Source organism: Canis lupus, chromosome 9 (genome assembly GCF_011100685.1).
Source record: "Canis lupus familiaris isolate Mischka breed German Shepherd chromosome 9, alternate assembly UU_Cfam_GSD_1.0, whole genome shotgun sequence".
NCBI lineage: Eukaryota > Metazoa > Chordata > Mammalia > Carnivora > Canidae > Canis > Canis lupus.
In genome coordinates this window covers 47256334-47274628 of record NC_049230.1, presented here as the reverse complement: position 1 = coordinate 47274628, position 18295 = coordinate 47256334, and the positions used below count along the sequence as shown (strand labels likewise).

Genomic DNA, 18295 nt, shown 5'->3' with positions numbered 1-18295 from the left:
CCCACTTTTTCTGTGATATTTCTGCTCTGCTGAAGCTGGCCTGCTCTGACACTCAAGTTAATGAGTTGGTGATATTTATCATGGGAGGGCTCATTCTCGTGATCCCATTCCTGCTCATCATCACGTCTTATGCACGGATTGTGTCCTCCATCCTCAAGGTTCCTTCTGCCATAGGCATCTGCAAGGTCTTCTCCACCTGTGGCTCCCACCTCTCAGTGGTGTCTCTCTTCTATGGGACAGTTATTGGTCTCTATTTATGCCCATCAGCTAATAATTCTACTGTTAAGGAGACTATCATGGCTATGATGTACACTGTGGTCACCCCCATGCTGAACCCCTTCATCTACAGCCTGAGGAATAAAGACATGAAGGGAGCCCTGAGAAGAGTCATTTGTAGAAAGAAAATTACCTTCTCTGTGTGATGGTAACATTTGATACTTTTACATATTTCTATCTAGGAGATATAATAATATTGGAATACTATTCCAGATGTTTTCTCTTACCATGGAAAGCCTGTAAAAATGGTACGGTAAATAATTATTCAATATGTAAAAGAGGTACAGTGGAGCTGTGGAGCTGAACTAGGGAAGAGGGGTCTTGGTGACCTGCTGGCTAAGCTCTCCTCTTTATGTTCCCCAGGAGATTCTGGCAAAGTGTATTTTAAGAACTCCTGTTTTAAATGACCTTCATGCCTTACATTCTTTAACTAATTTATGGGAGACTATTTTATTTTATTTTATTATTTTATTTTATTTTTTTAAATAAATGTATATTTTATTGGTGTTCAATTTACCAACATACAGAATAACACCCGTGCTCATCCCGTCAAGTGCCCCCCTCAGTGCCCGTCACCCATTCACCCCCACCCCCTGCCCTTTCCCCTTCCACCACCCCTAGTTCGTTTCCCAGAGTTAGGAGTCTTTATGTTCTGGGAAGACTACTTTTTTTTAAAGCCAGAACTCTGTTTTGATTGTGGTATAATTTAAAAAAGATTCTTTATACTTTTACATCAATAATAAATGAGGTCCAACATCTCCACCTCCCAGCCTCCCTCTTAATGTCTCCTACTTACCTCTCTCTGCATGAGATTCACATCATTTTATCTCTTAACAATACTCCCCCCCCCCCCACACACATATTTATTTTCATGTCCACTCTGTTTTCTGACCTGGCCTGATCTGAAATGGATTTTTCTAGCCCTTGACTATAAGAAAATATTTTGCCTTTACCTGAGAATAACCAAAACCCATGGGACCTAAAATGTATTTCCCCAGGAATGGGGAAAGAAGCTGGAAGCTGGTAAACAAGTTCAGAGTTTAAGGATGCCTCTTTTCTGTTTGGTGTTGTGGACCTTATAAAAGAAGTTTGTGTCTATGTTTTTATCCTTCCCTCAACCTCATGACAATTCCAAGGAATAGAGAAGATATGGTACAATTTCATAGATTGAAAAGCATGATGTTCAATTACTTGTCAAGTCACACAGTGTGACAATCGTTGAGTCTATGTAAGATCCCAGACTAAGTGATTCTATGATTTCTTCTCATTCTCTTTCAATTTAGAAAGAAAGAGGGAAGCCTTTAGAAGACAAAAACCGTCATCTCCATTTATGGTATGGACTAGTTTTCCAACTCAGTCCATTTGTGTCCTCAGTTGTCCCCTCTAAGCGATGGCATCCAAACCTACCACTTTCATCCTCGAATACATTCTAGTGAGCTCCACATCTCTATCTGAAGCCAAGACTTTCCTCCAGAGTTTCAAACTGTTATTGTCATGTGCCCTTTGGACATATCCACTTGAGGCTCTATGAACAGTTCAAGCTCAACATGCACAAACAATATTGATTCTTTATGTTCTCTCAAGTCTACTCTTTGTCCTTTATTCTATATCTTCATTTATGATGTCACCTTCTACCCAGTTACCTGAACAGCCAGTTCTGTATATATATATATATATATATATATCTCCACAGAAGTAGATTATACAATATTGCATGGCACATTTTCATTTAATATGGTATTTCTTGAGATAGTTTATTATATGCATGAGACAGCTAAGGTAACACTAGTTCCTATAATGGATAAATTCTGAAATCTCAGTGCCATCATACAACAGATACATAGTGACAAGAAAAAAGATTAATATTTATATTAATGTACTTTCTTCTATAAGTTTCCTTTATAATGAAAAAATTCATTAAAAAGAGAATGAAAAATAGACCCTATTCTCAATAGCAATGAAATTTATGTGCAAGAATATAAGAAGAAAACTTTAAAACTTAACTGAGATATAAAAAGAATACCACAATAGGTGGACATATACAATGACCCTGGATGGCTCATTTAATTAATTAATTAATTAATTAATTAATTGAACAATTTTAAAAATATTTTATTTATGAGAGAGAGAGAGAGAGAGAGAGAGGCAGACACAGGTAGAGGGAGAAGCAGGCTCCATGCAGGAAGCCCGACATGGGACTCGATCCTGGTTCTCCAGGATCACGCCCTGGGCTGAAGGCGGTGCTCAACCACTTAGCCACCGGGCTGCCCTTGGGTGGCTCATTTTATTTTATTTTATTATTTTAAAAAAGATTTTATTTATTTATTCATGAGACACACAGAGAGAAAGAGAGGCAGAGACACAAGCAGACGGAGAAGCAGGCTCCACGCAGGGAGCCTGACGTGGGACCGGATCCTGGGACTCCAGGATCACACCCTGGGCCAAAGGCAGGCGCTAAACCTGCTGAGCCACTCAGGGATCACAGGGGTGGCTCATTTTAAATGGCTTTTGAAGAGTAATCTTTATACACTAAAATCAATCCATTTAAAAATTGTGCATTTTGGTGAATTTTGAAACCTCAATATTTTAACAACATCAGTTCTCCAAATACATTCAGTACAATCCAAGTCAAATTCTCAAAGGAATTGTTTTTGTGGAAACTGACAAACATAGTGATGTGAGTTTGACATATTTGACCATATAAAAAGAAGAAAGTTATCTAGGAAAAAAGCATAAACAAACTTGAAAGAGAATTGACAGACAGTAAATGTCTAACAGACACAAGATGAAAATCCAGAATATACAAAAAGCACGTACAAGTAATATAAAAATAAAGCAAACTGAATACCTTGAATAGCCAAAGGAATCTTGAAAAAGGCAAACCAACTAGAGGCATCACAATTCCAGATTTCAAGTTATATTACAAAGCTTCAGTGATCAAAACAGTATGTTACTGTCACGGATCAGTGGGATAGAACAGAAAACCCCCAAATAAACCCACAATTATATGGTCAATTAATCTTCGATAAACGAGGAAAGAATATCTAATAGGAAAAATGCAGTCTTTTCAACAAGTGGTGTTGGGAAAACTGGACAGCCACATGGAGAAGAATGAAACTGAACCACTTTCCTAAAGTATACACACAAATAGACTAAAAATGGACTGAGGGCATAACTGTGAGACCTGAAACCACAAAAATCCTAGAAGAGAGCACAGGCAGTGATGTCTTTGGCCACATTTTTCTACCTATGTCTCCAGAGGCAAGGATAATACAAGCAAAAATAAACTATTGGGGCTACATCAAAAATAAAAAGCATCTGCACAGCAAAGGAAACAATCAACAGAACTAAAAGGCAACCTACGGAATTGGAGAAGATATTTGCCAAGTGACATATCTGATAAAGGGTTAATATCCAAAATATATAAAGAACTGACACAACTCAACACCCAAAAGGTAAATAATCCAGTTAAAAATAGGCATAAGACATGAACAGACATTTCTCCAAAGAAGACATACAAATGGCCAACAGACACATGAAAAGATGCTCAGCTTCACTCATCATCAGGGAAATGCAAGTTGAAAGTACAATGAACTATCACCTCACACCTGTCAGAGCACTAAAATCAACAATGCAAGAAACAAGAGTTGGCAAAGATATGGAGAAAAAGGAACCCTCATGCACTGTTGGTGGGAATGCAAACTGTGCAGCCAGTATAAACAGTATGAAGGGCCTTCAGAAAGTTAAAAATGGAACTATCCTATGATTCAGTAATTGAACTACTAGGCATTTATCCCCCCAAATACAAAAACACTAATTCGTAGGGATACACACACCCTTATGTTTAGAGCAGCATCTTTACAAGCGCCAAATTATGGAGGCAGCCCAACTGTTCATTGATAGATGAATGGATAAAGAAGATGTGGTATATATGTATACATAGTTGGGTATTATTCAGCCTCTTAACTACAGAGAACAAACTGATGGTCACCAGAGGGGAAGTGAGGGGGAGGATGGGTGAAATCAGCGATGGGGTTTAAGGAATTCACTTGTTGTGAAGAGCACTGGTGATGTATGGAGTTGTTTAATCATTATATTGTATACCTGAAACTAATATAATACTGTATGTTAACTATACTGAAATTAAAATAAAAACTTAAAACGTAAAAAATATTTACAGAAAATTCATGAAGAATAAACAGTATGAAAAGATGTTCAACTTCAGTGTTAATGAGGAAAGAGAAAATTGGAAAAATAAGAATTGATAATTGAATGACCACACAATTGACAGATTTATAAATGATTGAATTTCTATTTTAACAGCAAGATGTGAGAATAGAGATTTTAAAAGATGAAATCCTGTGTCATCACACCTACAATGTTCAAAACAAAAGCTACAAGCTTAGTTTCAAATTAGTTTGTTTTGCTTATACTCCATCAGTTGCTCAAATTTGTTCATGTTTCATTCATTCATATTTATAGCACATATCAAGCTCTCTCTTTCTCCCTTCCTTATTCTGTTCCTCCCCTCTCTCTCTCCCTCTCTTTCTTCTTCTCCTTTCATTTTTCTTCTTCTTTTAAAATGGCTGATCTATGTTAAATCACTATACTGCACACATGAAACATATAACACTGTATGTTAACTAACAGGAATTAAAATAAAAACTTTAAAAATTAATAAAATAGCCAATCTATTTGAGATAATTTTCAGACACCAAGACACTTAGCCACGAAATTCAGCATTCAGGATCTCCTAGAAACAAGAACATTTTCATACATAATTACAATACCATTATCACACCCGAGAAATTTAACATCAATATACATATATTTAATATAATCCACATGCAAATTTCTCCAACGATAAAGACTTGGTTTTTATTAGAGATTTGTTAAATATAATTCCATACCATACCATACCATTTGCCCATTCAAGTCTAAAATTATTTTTTATACACTCACGGAATTGTGCAACCATCACCATAATCAATTTTAGAACATTTTCACTACCTCTAAAGAAATCCCATTAACAATCACTACCCATTTTTCCTTAGCAATCATCAGTCTACTTTATGTCTCTATGGATTTGCCTGTTCTTGATATTTCATATAAATAGTAACATATAATGTCGCTCTTATGATTGCCTTCTTTTAATTAGCATAATATTTTCCAAGTTTATCCATTTTATGGTGGGTATCAGTACTTTGTTTATTTTATTGCTGAATAATATTCCATTGTATGGAGACACTACATTTTCTTTATCCAGTCATCAGTTGATGGTGGCTTCCACACTGGGCTATTGTGACTAGTGCTGCTATGAACATTCATGTACAAGTATTTGTTTTAGAACTTCAGTGTTTTTAGGTATATACCAAAGTGGAATTGCTGGATCATATGACAAATCTACATTTAACTTTTTGAGGAGTCACCAAACTGTACCTGCCCCCTGCCCAACAACCTCCATCTTCTGCCTGCCTCCTAGCACATGCACTATACTTCAGCCACACTGAACTTCCTTTACTTTTAAAAAGCTCCAGATCCTCTCACCTCTGAGGTTTTCCATATACTATTTCCTCTCTAGATACTTTCATTTCCTTTTAAAAAAGGATTCTGCTTAAACTTCATTAAAAAAGCATGTCCTCTCTTGACACGCTAGGATAAGGCTAGGTGTCCTTAATATACACTCTTATCACATCTTTGATTTTTCCTATGATAACATTTGTAATGCCTTATGGCAATTTGTTTAGTTGCCATGTCTATGAGCTAGACTATATGGTCTTTGAGGGCAGGAACCATGTCTACCTTGGCCACAGTTTTTCCCACAGTCATGGACACAGTGCCTTGCACATGGTAGGTACCCAGTAAATATTTATAGAAGGAATGCATTAATGAACTAATAGATTAAGTATTTCCTGGGTGAGTCAATCGACACAATGCTTGCTCTCATGGAGCTTAATTAAAGACCACTGGAGAAGGTTGGTATATATGGAAGCAATCATTGGGCAATATATAACAGTGGTAACGAAGTGCTACAGTATTTGATGCTGACAACTGATGTAGAAGGCCAGCTATTGCAGAAGGTAAGAGAAGGGAGATATTAGCATGGCCTGTAATGGGTGGGGAAAGCTTTCTTGAGAAGATGCGACTTAAAGTAAACCCAGAATTCTGTCTCAGGACATGACTTATTCAGAAATGTACAGGAATAAGGGTGGAGGCAAGTAGTGTGTTTGTTACTAATGAGTTTCTTTGGGATCCACGGATCCCAGGGGTCAGAGTATTGTAGAAGAGAGGAGTCACAAGACAATGGTAGGGACTCCAGCTGAACACGCATGATGGGGAAGTAACAAATATGAAGAAGGCTTTGGAGCCACACTGAGACAAGCTGGGTAAGCTGGGAAGGGGTTCAGAAGAAGTAGTTACTCTGAAATCTCCTTTGGCAGATTAAATTAAGATTCCGTAATTCTATAGTACAACTCTTGCAGGATAGTTTAGAAGTCATCAGCCTCATTGTTTTCCTCTTTCAACAGTGATTCACCTCTCTGAGTGTAACTGGGAGTCACCAGCGCTATTAACAGGAACAAATAAATTGTGTGTTTGTGGAGAACTTCATACTTTGCAAGTATCAATCATTCCAAACCCACAATTCTGTGAGACATGTAAGATCCACTGACGGTGAAGTGTAAGGTTGGAAGAATTTGGTAATTTGCCAAGGTCGCAAGCCAGTAAATGATGGAGTCTGACTCCTGTGGGCTCCTGAATATTTTGCTTGGGGGTGCAGTAAACAGAATGTAAGAGACCATTCTGGGAGCCTCTTTCCATGAAGCTAGCTCTCCTCACCCTCCATCAATTTATCCTAATATTAGTATCTTTATCTAAGGATAGATTCGACTCATGATTTGAAAGGACATTCTCACTATTTGGGTTGTAAATGTCTGTCCTTTCTGGACCAGTAGTTTCTTCTATCCCACAGAACTCCTTCCATTTTCTCTACTTGCACTGACTGAGGTGCTGTGCTCATGGGTGGTGGTGCAGGGTGGTGGAGATGAGGATAGCGGTACTTGGGAAAATACTGCAACCTCACAGAACTTAATGATAACAGTGGTAAGTCTTACCAATGCCACACTTTATCCTGACTTCCTTTGAATAAATTAGGTACTGTTGTGTTCCTATTAAGATATTAGGAAACTGACTAAGGGAGGTTAAATTTTTTGGCCGAGGTCATGGTGCAGGTATGGGTGTATAAGTTGATCCCAGGATGACTGGCTCAAGGGCCCGGCACTTAAATGCTATGTATGCACACTGGGGTCTTCCCAATCTCAGCCGCTTCTCCTGCTGTCCATCTCATTCCTACTCCCTTCTAACTCTTGCTTGTCCAGCTAATGTCCCTGGGTCAGTCAAGTCTTAAAAGGGAAAAGAGACAAGACTTTCACATGGGTTGGGATATTATTAATCTAGGTAACAAAGAAATTAGAATGGAGGAGGCATTTTTCTGGTAGTTCAGTGTAGGAATTGGATCTGAAGTTCTAGGGTCTGGGTTCTAGTGCTTGCCAATGATAGAGAATCTGCAGCAACTCGGACCTTTGTGTCATTCTGCAGTTTGGGGAAATGCTCACTGTTCTCAGTGGCCCCCAGCCTGAGGCAGATGCAGAACATGGGCTCAGGTCAGTTTTGGCTCATCATCTCCCTTCCTGCACCACTGAGGTGGGTGGCTGAGGGGATGTATAAGCTGGGTGGACAGACAAATAGATGGGCTTTTCTTTAGAGTAGGAGTGTTGGATGCAGATCAAGAGAAGGATTCAGCTCCTGATGGGTATGTGGTGATAGAGCCCCACTTGGTTTGCACACTCCTTGCTCCTTGTACTATTAAGTTGGTGGAGAGGCAGCTCAGGCATATGTGTGTGTGTGTGTGTGCGTGTCTGTCCGTCTTTGTGTGTGTATTAACGCTTTCATATAAATTAATCTTAAAAAGGTAGAACAGAAACAACATGAAAATGGGCAACCGAACTGTCATCTCAGAATTCATCCTGCTGGGCCTGCCCATTGATCCAGATCAGCGAGACCTGTTCTACGCCCTGTTCCTGGCCATGTATGTTACCACCGTCCTGGGGAACCTACTCATCATTGTCCTCATTCACCTGGACTCGCACCTCCACACACCCATGTATTTGTTTCTCAGCAATTTATCCTTCTCTGACCTCTGCTTCTCTTCTGTCACAATGCCCAAGTTGCTGCAGAACATGCAGAGCCAAGTCCCGTCCATCCCCTATGCTGGCTGCCTGACCCAAATGTACTTCTTCCTGTTTTTTGCAGACCTGGAGAGCTTCCTCCTGGTGGCCATGGCCTATGACCGCTATGTGGCCATCTGCTTCCCCCTGCACTACACCACCATCATGAGCCCCAAGCTCTGTTTCTCCTTGTTGATGCTGTCCTGGGTGCTGACCACTTTTATCTCTCTTTTGCACACCCTACTCATGGCTCGGCTATCTTTCTGTGCTGATAATGTGATCCCTCACTTTTTCTGTGACATGTCAGCTCTGCTAAAGTTGGCCTGCTCTGACATTCAGATAAATGAAATGGTGATATTTGTCTTGGGAGGGCTCATCATTTTTGTTCCGTTTCTGTTGATCTCTTTATCCTATGCATGGATTGTGTCCTCCATCCTCAAAGTCCCTTCTGCTAGGGGCATCTGCAAGGCCTTCTCCACCTGTGGCTCCCACCTCTCAGTGGTGTCTCTCTTCTATGGGACAATCATTGGTCTCTACTTGTGCCCCTCAGCTAATAATTCTACCGTTAAGGAGACTATCATGGCTGTTATGTACACTGTGATTACCCCCATGCTGAATCCCTTTATTTACAGCCTGAGGAATCAGGACATAAAAGGAGCCTTGGGAAGAGTCTTTTCAAAGTGGACAATTCAGCTTTCTTTGGGATAGGGACTTGTAGCTAAATAGTGAAAGGGAATAAAGGGGAAAGGAGAGAAAATGAGTGGAAAATTTCAGAGAGGGTGGCTCCTAACTCTGGGAAATTAACAAGTGGTGGTGGAAAGGGAGGTGGGCGGGAGGTTGGGGTGACTGAGTGATGGGTACTGAGCAGGGCATTTGCCGGGATGAGCCCTAGGTGTTATGCTATATGTTGGCAAATTGAACACCAATAAAAAAATAAAGATTAAAGTATGTTTTCAAACAGTAGGTGTAATATTGACAATGAATAGTATTCTGTAAAGTCTAGTAGTACCCAAGCTAATACTGCCCTAATAGCACTTCCAGAGGGTTTTCCCACATGTCACTAGGGGTTGGTCCATCGTGCCTCTTGGGCTTACCCGGTTTCTGGGGGTGACGTAGCACAAGGACTGACACATAGTGTACACTTAGTAATTATTTTTCAAATTTGAATAAATACTACTTAACCTTAGTGTTTACTGCACACAAAAATGCATAGTAGTTGCTAATTCTCTAAGAAATAAATCCAAATTTCTCAGCCATTTCACTGCTTTGCTTCGCCAAACATGTTTATTCCATGAAGAATATCTCCCAATTTATGTACATCGTTTTGTAATTTTTCACTCTCCAAGGATCATCATTTCTTCCCTTGCTAACCTATTCAGTTCTTAATTTTTCATTTTAGGTGTTGATTGAGTCACCTCTTTAATTACCACACTCTACAATTTCTTTTCCCTTTGATTTACCAACCACTTATCAGTTACTAACAGATTACATCTTTTGATAATATCTATATTTTGGAATATAATTTGTATTTTGAATTAAAATCATATGATATGGAATGAACTGTGTGATTCTGTTATGAATTGTTTGACTTATGGGCAGTAAATGGTGGCCCATATATAGACTAAGGTAGCACAAATAATGACAGAAGGATTAGAATCTATTTATGAGTCCTAAGTAGAATTTTTTCCTCCTAAATATTATGCTAAAATTATGTGATGCTTTCTTTGTTTGCTTTTTTTTCTTATGAAGTAAATTATAAGTGTCTTGAAGACAGGTGCTCTCTCATTTCTTCAGTGATGAGTTCAGTGCCTTGTATTTGCTAGATGTAGAATAATAATTGATTTTATTTCAATATATTATCATATGTTTCTTGAAATTGTGTGCCTTAAAAACATCTCATCTATTAAAAGAAGTCTTCATAATAATGCCAATTTTGATCTCATTTCTTCTTCAAAAAATTTTATTGATTACAAAAAGAATACATTCTCATTGAAAATTATCCAAACAATAAAGAAATAAATAAAGTGAGAATGTGAGGGTCCCCCAAAGTTCTGCTCTCCCTTATGAAGGCAGTTAAAAGTTGAGGAATATTCTATGTGCATAGAATATTTCTATGTATAGACCAACTTTACATGTAACGAGTATGACTAAATTATATATACCATTTTTTCATGTTGTTACATAAAATATATTTTAATTCATCATTTCATATAAAGACATAGAATCCTTTTAGAATCTGTATAGTCTTTTGTTGAATGGATGCATTTGCCATAATTTATTTAAATAATCTGGGTTGTTTTCAGTTTTTTATTATTTTGAACAATACTTTGACTTTATTATTTCCTGGTCCATATGTTTTCTGTTTTTTTAAAATAAGATTTTATTTATTTATTCATGAGGTGGGGGGCAGAGAGTATCTTTAGCTAGGGATGGGGCAGAGAGGCAGAGACATAGGCAGAGGGAGAAGCAGGCTTCATGTAGGGAGCCTGACATGGAACTCGATCCCAGGATTCCAGGATCATACCCTGAGCCGAAGGCAGACACTCAACCACCGAGCCACCCAGGCATCCCAGGTCCATATGTTTTCTTGTGAACTTGTTCTTTGTTTCTAAGAACACATTCTTAGAAATGGTTGTTATTACATCAAGAACATGTTATAGTTGGATAGAAGTTGCCAAATTGACTCCAAGGAATTCTGCTAAGGTAAACTCTTTCCAAAAGTGAATAAGCAAGGCTGTTTATTTACATGTTACCAAAACTGGATTTTTTGTTCCCCAAATATTTATCAACCTGATATCAAAATAAGAGATTTTACTATTTTAAAAAAAAGATTTATTTATTTGAGAGAAAGAAAGAAAGAAAGAACAAAAGAAAGAAAGAAAACTCATGATCTGGGGAAAGGGCAGAGGGGAAAAAAATCTCCAGCAGACTCCCTACTGAGTGTGGAGCCCAAAGCAGGGGCTCATTCTCACAACCTTGAGTTCATGATCTGAGCCAAATCAAGAGCCGGACACCTGACTGACTGAAACACCCAGGTGCCCCAAAATTTTTACAATTTTTAAATTGAATTTCTCTCTCTATATATATATATCAGTGAGGTCAAACATCTGATTAGCCACTGTTCCTTTGGCATGTTATTTGTGCGTGTCCTTTGCCTTAAGTCAATTTTCTTTTTTCTTATGATACCACTTTATCTATCTTGTAAGCCACATTTCCCTCCGTCTGTTATTCAACTTCTGACTTTGGTAGTGATGTGTTTTTTCCTTACTAGGATCAAAAACTTCAAAGTAGACAAATAAGTGGATTTTTACTTCATGATAATGTTTTTTTTTCTTTGACATGCTTGAAAAGGGCTTTTCTATCCAATAATAATAATAAATAATAACAATTATTATTATATTACTAGTTATTGTGCAGTTTTAGTTTCCACATCACCTTTGATCTATCCAAAATTTTGTTTAAGGGCATCTGCCTCTTTTCTCTTCCCCCCTTCCTCAGCAGGTGAGTTGTCTTCACCTTTATGGATGTGAAAAACTGCCTTTACAATGTCCTAAGTACTCATGTATACCTTTTTATTATATTATTATTACTTCATTTTGGACTGCTATGTTGGTGTCATCCTATTTATAACAGTGAATTTTAAGTAAGGTGTGATAAGCCCTCCTCTATATTCTTCTCTTCCAAAACTCTCCTGACACATATATCCTTTCAGATATGCTTTAGATCTATTTTGTTAAATTCCAATAAAAAATCTGTTGGTAAATTAACTGGAGTTACAGTGAATTATTACATTGACTTAGGAATTAGAGTGGGCTATTTATACAGTAGTCTTACAAACTATAAATAACAAATATCTTTCTATTCACTCAAGTTTTCATTTAACAATTGAATTCTGTAAACTGCTTAATTTGTTTTTTTTTCTGTAGACATAGCTCCTAACATCCTTTTTTTATAAATTTATTTTTTATTGGTGTTCAATTTGTCAACATATAGAATAACATCCAGTGCTCATCCCGTCAAGTGCCCACCTCAGTGCCCGTCACCCAGTCACCCCCACCCCCCGCCCACCTCCCCTTCCACCACCCCTAGTTCGTTTCCCAGAGTTAGGAGTCTCTCATGTTCTGTCTCCCTTTCTGATATTTCCCACTCATTTTTTCTCCTTTCTAAACTTCTTAATTTGGTATATTACTGTATATTACTTTCTACATTTAGTCATAGGTATTTTACACTTAAAAAACTGTTGAGGGGGTCGCTATTGTATTTTTAGAGAAGTAATTTTTTTGTACATAGAGGAGTTACTGTTTTGTATAATAATTTTACAGTAGTCCACCTTATTAAATTTCTTAGGATTTTCACTTAAATATCTTTAGTACTAAAGATACACAATCAAAGCTAACATCAGTATTGATAAGTATGCATATTTTTTCAAATACTTAGTTCTGTTATTTCTCTTTTCTAATTGCATTGAATACCATTTCAAGAATAATGTAAAATAATAGTGATTCTAAGGAGAGTTCAGATATTAGTGTGAGGCCCTGCTCTTTATCCTTCAATAACCAAGTAGAGGGGATTATAGAACCTTCAAATAGGTTTGGACATTGGAGGGCATAGTGACTTTCCCAACTAGTTTGGTAGTACTCTGGGAGAAGGCACTTTGCAGAAAGGCCCACGACTATGTGGGGGCAGTCATATCATGACAGCACTGGTCTAGGGAAGAGTCTCGAAAATTCTGCTTCTACCTCAACATGCACACAAATGTGAATCTTCTCAACTGTGTTGGGCCATGAAGATCTGAAAAGTTCTTACACACGTTGGTGGAGTCCAGATGAAGCTGAGAGCTAATGTGTGTCTCCTAAGGCTATCAGGACAATGAGTGAGAAGACCATGTAGCAGCAGCTCAAGTCAGAGCCCAGAACTAGATAGAAGACATAGCTGATTCTAACAGAATTGGTTTCTCTGAGCCTGTTTCCTCTTTTGTGCAATGAGAATAATAATAATATATTCCTCCTGGAATCTTGTAAGGTTTAAAGGAAACATATTGTAGAGCACCTAAGACAGTACCTAGCACATAGTAAGTCCTTACTAATTGTTATCTTTTCTTATTTTTATTAAAAGGATATCATTCACTATTGTAATAATGAGACACTGGGAAAGCCTATCTATCAATAAAAGAATATTAAACTGTGGAATATCACAGAATAGGGTTCTATACCATGAAGATAAAAATGAAGAATTTCTATTTGTAGGGATAAGAAAAGATCTTCTAGCCTATTATTTCATGAAAAGGAAAAGCGCAGAATAATAGAGAGTGATACTATTTATGTGTCAAAATCGGAGAGAGAAAGGTAGAAGAGGTATTGAGCTGGTAACTGGGATGGAAGTGGAGGTTGGATTGAGTGACAGTCAAGGAGAATTTTATCTTTATTTCTATTTTTGAGTTCCTGCCATGAAAATGGTGGATATATTATCTAGGGAACAGAATTTTAAAAAATTTTATAAAAACTAGATCTTTTCTGAAGTTTCCAGAAAAGCAGTCTGAAAAGGGTGTGGTCTATACTGTAGCACACTCTCCCCCTAAAAAACAGACAGACAGACAGACAGACAGACAGACAGACAAAACCTCTTTGAAATCCTTGTTACATCTACACTGCTTCTCTGGCTTCTTCTCCATCCACTGTGTTGCTGCTGGCCACACTCCTTCCTCTTCCTCTCCAGAGGCTACCAGGCTTATTCCCCAGTCCCCTGCTTGTTCCAAAATTTAAGAGTAACCTGTATTTCAAACGTTCAGACAATGCAGAAATGAAGTTAGCTTATTGCTATGTACCCATCCCTGTAAAACAAGCACAGTTACCTTTGCTTCAGGCCTAATTTCTTAATTTATCCAGAAATAAGCCGCTGTAGGATCCAAAATGCTAGTAGTGCTGTGCAAAGCCAGAAGAAGGGGCAGAGGTTCTTTTGTAATCGTTCTTATCATGGAAACGCCAGTGAATCAGGACCCGCCCTCACAAGTCTTGGGACGCAGCCCTCCACCCGAGTCCCCTTTTCAGGGCGCCCTTGACCTCCCTGTTGCGAAGGCTGTAGATGAAAGGGTTCAAGGTGGGTGTGAGCACCGCATAGACCACGCTGGCCAGGCGGTCGTAGCGCGCTGAGTAGGCGGACGAGGGCCGGAAGTAGACGGAAAGGACAGAGCCGAAGAAGAGCGACACCACCACCAGGTGGGCCCCGCAGGTGGAGAAGGCGCGGCGCCGGCCCCCGGCCGACCGCAGTCCCAGCACCGCGCCGAGGATGCGCGCGTAGGAGAGCGACACGAGGAGCAGCGGGGTGAGCACCACGGCCAGGCCCTCGGAGAAGACGGCAGTCTCCGCGGCCGCCGTGTCCGAGGTCGCCAAGCTCAGCATCACCGTCATGTCGCAGAAGAAGTGGCGCACGGCGGCGGGGCGCGGGTAGGAGAGCGCGGAGATGAGCAGCGTGTGCAGCAGCGAGTGCAGGTGGGCCACCGCCCAGGACGCGGCCACCAGCGCGGCGCAGCGCCCCGGCGTCAGCACCGCCCGGTAGTGCAGCGGCCGGCAGACGGCCACCGCGCGGTCGTAGGCCATGGCTGCCAGCAGGTAGCTCTCCGTGATGCCCAGGGCCACGAAGAAGTACATCTGGGCAAAGCATCCCTGGAAGGACACGGCCTGGCCCGGGTGGAGCAGGCCGGCCAGCAGCCTGGGGAGCGTGACGCTAGCGAAGCACACGTCCACGAGGCTTAGGTGGCCCAAGAAGTAGTACATGGGGCAGCGGAGGGCCTCATCCCACCTCACCACCACCACCATGGTCAGGTTGCCCAGCGCGTTGAGCAAGTAGACACCGAGGAAAAGCAGGAAGAGCAGCGGGTGGACGTCGGCTCCATCCAGCAGGCCCAGGAGGAGGAACTCGGCGGCTGCCGTGGCATTGCCCGGGGCCATGGGGCAGCTGGACAGGCGCGGGCGCCACAGACCAGGAGCGGGCCGGGGTCCTGGCACCTCTGGGCAGACGTCCGCGTGGTGGGGTTCCACGTCCTGTTTTTAAATTGCCGCTGAAAAGGCTTGGCGACCACACTGCCCACCCGTTTCATGAAGAAAGGGGATTCCAGAAGGTAGTGGGTAGTTTCAAGCTTGGAGTGGATCAAATCTGATTTTGAGACCTGTCTCTACCACTGGGCCGGGTGCGACCTCTCTGAGCCTCAGTTTCTTCTTCTTTCACTGGGGGAGATCCTAACAGCTACCTACCCCTGGGGTGGGTTGTGAAGCTAAAGCAGATAAGAACTTTAAAATACTTAGCACAGCACCCAGCATACAAAACTGCTACCTGTCTACCTATCTGCCATCTATGTGCTTACCATGCACCATCATTTGCTTAGTCAAACAAGAGGTTGGGGCAGAACTGGGACCCAGACCATCTGAATGCCAGCTGAAGTTTCTTCATAAAACACCCTATAGCATTCGCCATTCATTTATTCACCACACATTGTGTGTTAACTCAGGGATTATTAAGCTTTTCCGTCAAGGATCTTAGAATAAACTCTTCAGGCTTGTGGACCACGGTCTCTATTGCAAGTAATCAGCTCTGCCATTGCAGCATGAAAAAGGCCTTTGATGGTATATAAATGAATGGCTATGGCTATGTTCCAATAAAATTTCATTTACAAAAGAGGAAAAGGGGGGCAGATTTGGTCTGTAAGACATAGCTTGCTGACCCTTGTGCTATGGGGAACAGGGTAAGTCTTAGCTTTTGCCTACAGTTTGACCTAGGGCAGCTGGCGGTGTTTCATAGTTTATTAATTTTATGAACCACATGGGAGTAAATTATTCTGCTGGAGGAGTCTGGGAAGAATTTAAAGAAGAGATGGGATTTGAACTGGGTCTTAGAGAATGAATAGGGGTTTATCCTACAGACATGTTACGGGTGTGTATGTGTATGTGTGTGTGTGGGGGGGCATCCAGACAAGGGAAAGAGTTTGTATGGAGTTGTTGTTGGTAGAGGAGGCATGGAATGAAGAAGGTAAAATTCACTTATGATACTGGGGCAAGGTTTGTCTTTGCTCTGACCTCAACGGACAGAAAACTTCAGAGTTTCTCAGTTAACCAAGTGACTTCAATAACCTCAGAAACAAGGCACTGGTTTTGTCCCCCCCTCAATCTCTTCCTTGAAACACATTTTCTCCCACTGTTCCAAAGTTTCTATAAATGTTCCATTACTAGCCTCGTCTATCCCCCGCAGGAAAGAGTGCCCGGCTTTGGCGAGATCCCAGAGACTAGACTTAGCGAGTTCTTAGCAGGGAGGCCCTGTGTTTGTTCCATCTTGCCAGTGACCTATGCATAAAAATTCACCCAATAAGTATTTGTTGAAAGAAACTTTTTAAAGAGCAATGAGAGATAAAAGGGGGAAGGGAAGGTGAAAGAGAGGAGGGAATGGGCAAACTGCAGGGTCTGCTCTTGTTGCCTCCCAGGAGAAGCCTCAGATATAGCCTTTTTATTTTTTTTTCCATTTTTCTGCTTTTCTATCACTGTCACCCATTGGCTGTCCCAGGGAGTCATCCACTTATGCCAACTCCATCCTTTTCCCCAGCATAGAGCCGAAGTGTTGAAGAGACAGGGCCTTGGCACCTCTGCCATATATCTCCTTTTGAGGTACAGGATTCTTCTCTGCAGAGCCCCTGACCTTCCCTCCCCACCTCCAGATGGGTGGCTGTGTGATGTAGAGGAAAGGTGACCGGGTTTGCAGAAAGAGCCACCTGGGTTTTAATCTGGATTGGCTTTGTAAACATCAACTCATCTTCATTTCATCTCTACTCTCCTCATCTATAAAATGGAAATATTGATGATTCCTCCCTGCATGGTGATGCCAAGATGAGATGAAATGATGCCAAGTACATATGTACTCAATGTACATATAAGTCTGTAGCAGGTAATGCTTAGGAGATGTTAGTTCCCTTTCCATCAACTTCTGACGCTTTCTCCCTGTTCCCTAAGGTTACTAGAAGCAATCCAGTCTACTGATGGAAGTCTGTAGTTATTTAAAGATGCCTTTCTTAATCTCGGCTGAAACCTGCTTCCTTGTAACTTCTACAAGTTATCACAGTTTTGGCCACTGGGAGTTAAACAACTCATCTCCTTTCTCTGAAGCTCTTCACACAATATTTTAAAAAATCCATTCTAAGTCTACTAAGTATTCTTTCCTCCAGCCCAAAAGCCCCTGGTGCCTTAGATTCCTCCTTATAGGACCTAATTTCCAGGTCCTTTTCCATTCTGATCACCTCTGCTTTGTCATTGTTGTTTCTTAACTGGAATTGGATACAGTGGTCTTGCTGGGGTTGGGCTGTGTGGAGTTACCTGGGGACAGTATAACAGTTCAACTGTACACTTCGCATCTCTCTGTTGAGTATCTGCTTTGGGTCAGGCTTTGTATTGGTCTCTAAGATTATACAAGTAGGTCAGCCATTGTACTTGACCTTATCCATGCACAATAATAAACACTACACTAACTGTATGGGCAAAGCAGGAGTAATTTCCTTTGCTAGGCTGATTCAGGGAAGATTCCAAAGAAGAGGTGAGATTTGAACTGGAATTGGAAGAATAAGGAGGATATCACCAGATAGAGACCTGGGAGTGGGAAGGGGATTCAGAGGACAGAATGTGAAGCAGAACGGTGTTTTGTGGGTGGGGAGAGCTGACAATGTGGCTTCTTCCTCCCTTCCACTGTAAGGCCCAGTGGAGTGGGGTAGGGAGGAAGATAGGACCCAAGGCAAGAAGACAGCAGAGGAATGTTGAATT

The 18295-nt window shown here is 40.7% G+C and overlaps 1 protein-coding gene across 1 annotated transcript; it reads right to left on the bottom strand.

The window, feature by feature from the left end:
- Positions 1-14503: 14503 nt before the first annotated feature.
- Positions 14504-15448, bottom strand: OR1R1 (olfactory receptor family 1 subfamily R member 1). The gene has a single exon (NM_001388815.1). The coding sequence runs from the start codon at positions 15446-15448 to the stop codon at positions 14504-14506; it is 945 nt and encodes a 314-aa protein (NP_001375744.1).
- Between the last annotated feature and the right edge of the window lie 2847 nt (positions 15449-18295).

Bases quoted from the DNA above. Each gene is read 5' to 3' on its own strand.
- OR1R1 (NM_001388815.1), bottom strand. From the start codon at position 15,448: ATGGCCCCGGGCAATGCCACGGCAGCCGCCGAGTTCCTCCTCCTGGGC.